Source organism: Primulina eburnea, chromosome 3 (genome assembly GCF_022965805.1).
Source record: "Primulina eburnea isolate SZY01 chromosome 3, ASM2296580v1, whole genome shotgun sequence".
In the NCBI taxonomy this organism is placed as follows: domain Eukaryota; kingdom Viridiplantae; phylum Streptophyta; class Magnoliopsida; order Lamiales; family Gesneriaceae; genus Primulina; species Primulina eburnea.
In genome coordinates this window covers 23,010,433-23,019,818 of record NC_133103.1, presented here as the reverse complement: position 1 = coordinate 23,019,818, position 9,386 = coordinate 23,010,433, and the positions used below count along the sequence as shown (strand labels likewise).

General features: G+C 36.2%; 1 protein-coding gene across 11 annotated transcripts; it reads right to left on the bottom strand.

The window, feature by feature from the left end:
* Positions 1–496: 496 nt before the first annotated feature.
* On the bottom strand, positions 497–9,151 carry LOC140827359 (alkaline ceramidase-like). Of its 11 annotated transcripts, none has more exons than XM_073190015.1 (4): positions 8,921–9,151; positions 6,624–7,131; positions 5,640–5,958; positions 497–1,264 (listed from the first exon to the last, which is right to left on the bottom strand). In XM_073190015.1, exons 3-4 carry the CDS (start codon positions 5,891–5,893, stop codon positions 751–753), a joined length of 768 nt encoding a protein of 255 aa, XP_073046116.1. In that variant the 5' UTR covers positions 5,894–5,958; positions 6,624–7,131; positions 8,921–9,151; the 3' UTR covers positions 497–750. The 11 variants fall into 11 exon arrangements, with proteins under 11 accessions (XP_073046116.1, XP_073046117.1, XP_073046121.1 ...); XM_073190016.1 differs by having other exon boundaries at positions 6,624–7,079; XM_073190020.1 differs by having other exon boundaries at positions 6,624–6,680.
* Between the last annotated feature and the right edge of the window lie 235 nt (positions 9,152–9,386).

The window sequence follows — 9,386 nt, the reverse complement described above, 5'->3', positions numbered from 1 at the left end:
ACGAGCTAGAACATAAGATCAAGATTAAACCCTTAAGTTGTGTTTAGTTGATGAGATTTGAAGATATGAACATGAGATCAAAATTAAACCCTTGGATTGTACTTGGATGACATGATTTGAAGCTGTAGAATTCAAATATATGTATTTAAAATCAATTTGATTGCTTGAATTTATATTGAATGTATTTTAAATTCAACTCACTCTTAACTTATTAGAATCTAATATTAATATTGATAGATTTCAAATTCATCGTTCGAATCTCTCTCCCCAAATCAATTCATGCATCCTTAAGTTAATGCAAATAATTACAAGACTTGATTTGATCCCTTCCAAGATTTTGTTAACATAACGATAGTATGAGCGCGCCATCATTACATTTTCAAGATAATAATTAAAAAAACCAGACTCCTCATTGCCCCAGTGGACATTTGATTTCGAAGTTCCGATGGTTGCATGCAAAACAAAAATATTTCCGAAATTCTTCGTAAGGGAATAATTTAATGTTCTAAAACAGATTTTGAAACTAGAAAGTCGGTAATCATACCATAGTTCATATAATTTTCCGAGGGAGTGTAGCGATATGGAACTATGAACAAAATACAAAATTTTACAGTCAAGATTTTGTCATGATAAATCAAAAAAATTCACAAAAAGGAAAACAAAAAAAAGAATAATGACAACTAGCATTTACCAACCAGAATGAAACGTCTTACTTCCACAACATGGATTAAGAACTCTAGAGAATACCTTCTACAGAGATTTTGACTTTTGAATCTTTACATATGGTAAAAGTCCAAAAACGTGCTTCACTTTTGGATTCCATTCCCGTTGTTTAGCACGGCAGTACATGAGGAATGTATTGGCAAAATATGAGTTGAAACCCATGAACACATGCCACAATGCATGACCCTGTGGATTGAAGTACCAGCGCATTATTTCTTTGCAGAAAAGGCGATCAACAAGCCAACAGAGACTCCCGAACAATAGAGTGGCGACATACAGCTTAGCAAGCCACTTAGCAGATACGTCTTCTGTGTGGATATAATACTTGTACATCCTAGGAATGCAAAGAAGACAAAGCAGCGCGTAGTGTAGCTTAAAAGCAACATCGAAATGAAGTATTGAATGAGTAATGGCAAAGGCTGCACCATAGAGGAACAAAAAAGTTGGCATTGTGCTCCGATAATGCCAATCTGGTGAGTGAAGGATATAAATGTAAAGAAGCATTTCCCACACCATAGGTGTTTCATCTCCTTGTTGTTGCCTGAAAAAGAATTATAAAGGGTCATCAATAACAGGCCTTTTCCTTAATATAATAGCCATGTTAGCCTCAGTTCTTATCATAGGCAGATTTGTCAGAGACAAAATTTGCCTTCGACACATCACAAGAACATGTATGTATGCAAGTGATGTGAGACATCATATAGCGAAGAACTCAAAGAAAAGTCAAATTTTGCTCAATATAATTTAAAAGATTTCCTAAATGTAAGCATGTAACTCTCAAATACATGTATATAGAAAGAAACTCCAAATATATATTCAATATGAAATGGAAACATTAAATTGTCTTGAATATCATAAAATAATTCATGAATATCATAAAATGCTAGGGTCCAAAATCTCAAGAATATCTTATTGGTTTTTTTTTTTTTGATGAGAAACATAAATATTATTAATAATTATTGTTATTTAAACATTACAAGTAGTGGACTAGCAATCCACTGTAGCCAAATGAAAGCTCTATTTTTAACAATACACATAGGACCAATCTCTTAAAATGTCAAAAGTAGAGACTCCATTAAAGTTCTTATCCGCTCGAATCCAATTGGCTAAAGTGAACTTGATTTTCCCCCAGATATCTTCCGTTGTTTCTTCTATTTCTTGAAAAATTCTTCTATTTCTCTCCAACCATATTTCCCATGTTACGCCGTGGATCACCATTCTCCAGAAAATCTTTCCTTTCTTACCGAGCATATTGCCAAGATCTGTACTGTACAAGTCATTAATTGTCCTCGGCACAACCCAAAACAGTTTCAATTCCACCAAAGCCTTGGCCCACAATGCATGAGTGAATTTGCAGTGAATGAACAAATGATCTTGTGTTTCCACCTCCTGACGACACAACACACACCAGTTTGGGCAAAGAGAACAATTAGGATATCTTTTCTGCATCACCTCAGATGTCGGTAATTTAGCAAGGATTGCCGTCCATGAGAATATCTGAATCTTTGAAGGAATAGGCACTTTCCAAATGATATTGAAAAATTTGAACTCTTGGGCCCCATTCTCTCTTCTGAAAAAAGATTGGAAAAAAGATTTGACCGAGAATATCCCAGATGGATCCCCCTCCCACTGCTGAAAATCATCAACCCCCTCCACTAATCTCACCCCCTGTAGAATGTTAAATATTGAGGATAGTTGCGAGACCTCCTCCTCTCGGAGTGATCGACGAAGATGAAGGTCCCAAGAAAAAACATTTGTGGAACAATCAAGGTGAGCAAAATAAGAGATAGGTAAATTATGTGCCAATGAAACACGAAACAAAGCTGGGAACAAGTCCCGGAAAGAAGAGACTCCCAACCAAATATCCTCCCAAAATCTTATTGTATTCCCCCCTCGAACCACTACTCTCACTAATCGGTGATAAGCCGGGTATGTTTTAGAAATGAACTTCCACGGACATCTAAAAGTCACATTCTTAGCCAGCCCCGCATCCCATCCATTTTCTTGCATCCCATACTTGCTTCTTATTATTCTTTTCCACAACGCCTCATTTTCAACATTAAACCTCCACCACCATTTCCCCATTAAAGCTATATTTCGTAAGCAAATATTCCCAATGCCCAGCCCTCCTTGTTGCTTTGGCCTACAAACTTTCTCCCACCTAACCATATGACAATGAGAATCACCCTCGTTCCCATCCCACAAAAAATCCCTCATTACCTTTTCCATCGCCCCCGCTATTCCTTTTGGTACCTTGAAAAGAGACAAAAAGTATATAGGCAATGCAGTGAACACCGCGGCAATCAATGTGAGTCTACCTCCCTTAGACAAGAAAGCTTTTTTCCACGATGCCAATCTGTGTTTCATTTTAGTGATTATAGGTTCCCAAAAAGACGCTTGTAATGGGTTACCACCGAGAGGGACTCCCAAATATTTTATGGGCCATTGTTCCCTGCGACAACCAATTTCCCTTGCTATATTTTCCCCAACTACTTCATCTTGTTTAATTCCCAGCAAAGCACTTTTATCCCAGTTGATCCTCAAGCCCGACATATCACAAAACGCTTTCAAAATTCTCACCAGAAATCCCAAGTGATCTTCACTCTTGACGAAAAACAGTGTATCGTCCGCAAACTGTATATGAGACACTTCCACTTTTTCTCTCCCTACTTCGACTCCACTGATGAATTTCTTTTCTTTTGCTGTGTCAACTAATCTGCCCAAAACATCCACAACCATGTTGAACAAAAAAGGTGATAAAGGATCTCCCTGTCTAAGTCCCTTGAATGCTTTAAATTTCCCCCTTGGTCTCCCGTTAATCATGATTGAGAACGATACATTAGATACACAACCTCTTATCCATCCTCTCCACCTTTCCCCGAATCCCTTCATTTTTAAGACGAAATCCAAAAAATCCCATTCAACATTGTCATATGCTTTTTCAAAATCAATTTTCAAAACCCATCCTTTTTTATCTTTCTTCCTCCCTTCTTCCACCAGCTCATTCGCAATCAAACAACAGTCCAAAATGTGCTTCCCCTCAATAAATGCATTTTGAGATTCTGACAAAGTATGTGACAACACCTTTTTCATCCTTGTAGCCAAAACTTTTGCAATAATCTTGTACAAGCTCGTAGTGAGGCTAATTGGCCTGAAATCTCTTACCTTTAACGAGTCATGCTTCTTAGGTATCAAACATATATACGTTTCATTGGTCAACCCATTAATGATGCCCCCTTCGTGAAATTCTGTGAATACCTTGGTTAAATCTCCTTTAAGTACCTCCCAACAATCCTGGTAGACCGCCATGGTATAACCATCGGGCCCCGGTGCTTTACTCCTATCACAATCAAACACCGCCTTCTTGATCTCATCTTCACAGAAAGGTTTTTCAAGCTGTTCCTTCATATCATCGTCAATAGGTGACCATTCCACGCCTTGAATCCCAAATCTTTCCACATCTGCCTTGCTGTACAGTTTCTGAAAATAATCAACAATGAACCGAATTATTTGATCCCCATCCTCTATGATTCCTCCATCATCCATTTCCAACTTTGTAATCATTGCCTTTGTTTTTCGGTGGTTCAACAATGAATGGAAGAACTTGGTGTTGCGATCACCCTGTCTTAACCATTTAATCTTTGCTTTTTGATAGAGCATTCTGTTTCGCCGGCACACCAATTCTTCCAATTCCCATTTTAACTTAATTTTTTCAGCCACGTCTTCCGCATTTTCCCTCCCCTCACTCTCCTTTTCGTCCAATCTCCCAATTTTGTTTATCATTTCTGCTTCCCTCATGTCAATCCTCCCAAACTCCTCCTCATTCCATGTTTTGATCGTCTCTTTAATGTTCCTAAGTTTTCTCATAAACTTGTAACCCTCCCATCCTTGGACTTGTGTGCTATTCCACCACATAGAAAATTTATCCTTGAAACCGTTATTTTGCAACCACATGTTCTCAAATCTGAACGGACAGGGCCCCCATTTAATTTTCTGTGTTCCCAAGACAATTGGAAAATGATCCGAAGTAATGCGAGGTAAAACAATTTGCTTATAATGTGGAAATAATTCCACCCACCCTCCCAAAAACAAAAACCTGTCTAACCTGCTGCATATAGGATTTGTCCTCATATTTGACCAAGTAAATTTAGCATTCATCAGAGGTGGGTCACACAAATCTAGCTCCTGTATCAACATATCAAAACAAGCCATACTTGTTGTTTGTGATCGGCTGTTAATTTTCTCACTCAGAAATCTCACAACATTGAAATCCCCTCCCAAACACCACCTATCCCCACACAAAACTCGCAATCCCGCCAACTCATCCCAAAATCTATTCCGCAATGTTGCTGTGCACGGTCCATAAACAGCCGTGAACCACCAGCTGTTTGATTCATTATTTTTATCTATGCAGACCGAAACCGTGTATTCCCCAATCATATTATCAGTGATGGATACCACCCTCGGATCCCACATAACCAAAATCCCCCCCGCTGATCCAATAGAAGGTAAATGAACCCAATCAACAAACCTTGTTTTCCACACACTGGATATAAATTTTCTATCAATCACTTCCTTTTTTGTTTCTTGCAAAATAACTAAGTCTGGTTTTTCCTTTCGTAACATATCTCGGATGATTTATGGAAATATTTCCATAACATATCTGGTGATTTAAAAGTGGTTTTGCATATTCATTGCCTGTCCTTTTGTTTTTTAAGTTAGACCTTCTAGTCTCCGTTCTTTGTTGGCTCCACAGAAAAATTGCAACCAAGCATCAACACTTTATGGGTTAAGAAGTATTATAAAACTATTTTTAAAAATAAAAACAGAAAAGAACTAAACTCTCTGCACAATACAGTCTTATAGAATAATGAATAAGTGAAAGACAAAGGCAAGGAAACAAAATAAGAACTTACAGCTGCTGCAATGACGCATGATATAGCATGCTGCCAATAGCAAGTATTATATTTGATATGTGAAGAACACTGAACCTTTTCTCAAAACGTTGCCTCAATGCATTACCAAGACCAATGAGTGCTAAAATGATGCATGGAACATTGGAGATGGTGTTGAAAAATTCGGCAACATAGGAAGTGTGCACATAATTTGGCTCACACCACTCATGCGTAGATGTCACAGGACCCCAAAACCTTGATACTTCATCCGCCATTTCTCAATAAGCAGGATCCACAACCTTTTCAACAAGTGTCGTGATGTCAATATTTTCCACACATCCTAGAAACAGAATGTAAGTGAAACCCATTGAAGACACACACATATATAATCATGCACGCCATAAAAGTCAACTAGTCACAATAAAAAACATACAATCTACGAAGCTTAAAAATTCATTATGTCCCTAATCTAGCAAGGTGAATCCAAACAGTACTATATTTATAGACTATAGTCAATAAAAAGGATAGGAAGGGTTGTGGACTGGGTGAATTGATCAGATACTCTATAAAACCAAGAATTGGGAACCCACATCCTAAACCTTAACCACCCAGCATCATATCTAGATGTTATGGAAATATTTTCATCAACCATTTTTAATCTTCAATAGTTGCCAATAAATGAATCAGATTAAGTGATACTCTATTCAAAAAATTGCAACTCTTAACCAGAAATAGATTTCTGACATAAAAGTGTAAAGAAGAATGAAATTACTGAAGCACTAATAGCAAATACAACATTTGCTTCAAAATACAAAAAAATTAAGCAGACCCAACAAAAACAGACCCTCTAGGAAGTTTCAATGTTTAATACTTAAAAGATTTAGATATTAACAATTTAATATATCTTTCGAAAAGCTGAATACTAAACGCACATTGACTGTAAAAGTCTTGGGTGATACTAGAAGTTGGATGGTTTACACGGAAGTAATAAATTAGTTATCACACCTTATCACTTGTTTGGTAGAAATTTGTTCATTCAGTGGCCTATCCACATGCCCAGTACTGCAACAAATTTTTTAGTAAGAAAAATCACATGCCACTGAGTGATGTTTTATCAACCATGGATGCCATTAGTGATTTGGTGGAATAGTTCGGATCCAGGACAAATATAGTGGCGTTATGACAGTGCATCAGATGTAACGATTAAAAATATTTGGGGAAATAAACCATGAAGGTTTTAGGGGGAATTGGGTGATTTCTAGCTCCTGGATTCTTAAAAAATGGGTTGCGATTTGCAGATGTGAAAGAATCTGAAACATCACAGTGTCAATACTGAAGCTAAGGCCTCAAATTTAAATGCCACGATGTTCGATTGGAGACATTTTGATTTCAACGTAGAAGTTTGGAGGCAACTTGTCAATTTCATAGACCATGCTTCTGTTTGGAATGGAGTTCTCATGGCTGCATAATCCAGAACAATTTGAAAGTTTCAGACTTTGAAACTAAACCAAATCTGCAAAGTTTCATGAGAAAGAATTCTGCGGCATCAGCACAATCCATTATTAAAACGTTAAATATCCCAACAGTAATATTATCTGTCCCCTTCATTGCATATTTACCATTTCTTTGGATGGTGGAGCATTAAGATAGCACAATTTCAACTGATATTACATAAATATTTCTCTTGGTTCCCTTTAAAAATCCAATTTCATTATTAAGTTTAGTTAAAAACTCTCTCCCAGATAATAGATATAGTAAATGTTTATAGTAATTATGTGAATAATTCAGACACAGACCATATAAATGGAAGGTGAATGTCACCGTCCTCAAGGAATAAGTGAATTAGATTAATCTGTACAATTCCCCAGTTCCTTTTTCTGTAGCTATAGAAGGCCAATATAAAAAAATCATAACAAGGAATTCTAGGTTGCAAGTCTGGAAGTATTGAAGCTTCAAAAAAGGATGCGTTGATTTATCATATTTAAATTTTTAAGCCATATGGAACTTGAGATGTGATAAAATAATCATGGAACTTTCAAATAGTTATGTTCGGAAACAATGTTGGCCATCCAATTGAAAAAATCTGGTCCATGACTACGAGCAATTGCATTTCCCACGCAGGAATACCATTGTTTGGCTCAGTTTACCACCAGAAAAACCTTCACCGTTTTTAACTATCTAACTTACTGAAAATTCAATTATATATTATTTTTTATCAAGAGGAAACAACGATGGCCTAGAATGTTTAAGTAAATGTACTCATAACATCAATTCAAAGGTGTTGTTTGCGAACATTTAGATTGAATTAAGTCCATTAGGCAAAACTGGGCCAGGCTTCGATAAAAATATAAATGTAACAATCACGCATGAACTCTGAGGGCAATTAAGAGGTTTTCAAAATAACTTTCTCCTAAAGCGCTTATAAAACTGTACCATCAAAAGTCAAATAATAAAGAAAAATCAAGCATATAACAATTATCATTCCTAGTGCAACACCGCAATTGTAGTAGGGAACTTAAAAAACGGAAGCTATGAACAGACACATTCTTCTCATGGGTCTGCTATTTTCATTTTCTTTATTGTTTTAAGTTGCCCTAAGCGGATACACAGCTCTTTATATCATCAACACAGAAATTTCTAAAGTGAGAGCGCAGTAGGTGGAAGTCAACAATCACTGAAGAAACTTAGTCATATTTTAAAACCAAACAAAATTCATTAAAAATTTAGAACATGTATCGAGGGGTTAGGCATCCTTCCAACCAAATACAACCTTTCAATGATGTGGCCAGAAATGGAGGCCTTCGCTCCACAAAAAACAATGGCCCTTGCCATGTGTACGTCAAGCTCCCCGGCCTCCATCCTAGGAAAAAACTCATCTCTTCCAGAGCCACAAATCCAAAGGTAAAGTCGAGAAAATCAAAACTTGGGTAAAATATTTCCTAATTTTATTCCCCAACATAATTTGTGACGATACCAACACAATTCATCAACATGTAAAAGTTCTGATATTGAGAGCGAGATTAAAAGGTATTATGTCTGGTCCGTAGATTCTAACCTAGAACAATTTAAGCAATAAATTATCCAAAAGTCCGAAAATTAAACTAAGTTAAGAACCAAAGGTGCTTATTGTAACCATCAGATGCAAAAGCATATTTGTACAATCGGAACATAGAAAGCAGAAAAAATCCTCGAGCAATCATATAGTTATAGGACCACAAATTAATTTCAACATTTCATTCGAAGCCAACACAAAAGAAATCGTAAACAAATACACCGCGCAACTATATACATGACAATATTACCACCAGAAATCAGATCTGAATCTCGTTCACGGCACCCATCCGAAAATCTTCCATTCTCGGCTGATAGGCATTTGTATTCTCAAAAAATACGCATTTCTAGAAGCATTTGTGCGTGCAATCACCCGTGGTAGCGCGATTTTTCGTTTCTGTTCTATTCGATTCAATTAGGCAAATAGAAAATTTTAAGCGAAGGAAGAATATTTAGGGAAAATTAGGGAAAAGGGATTGCATCGTGACTTATTTTAAAAAAAAAAATTCAAAAGTCAATTTATATAAACAATTTTTTTTTTTTTTTATAAGAAACTAGATATAAACGCTTTTTTGTTTTAAGTGTAAATCTATACTATCTATACTGATGAACTATCTACATGACATAGTTTGATATACATAATAGATAAACATATGATATATAATATAAGCATAGGTTGAAGATAAATAAGATGTAGAATATTATATTTAATGTTTG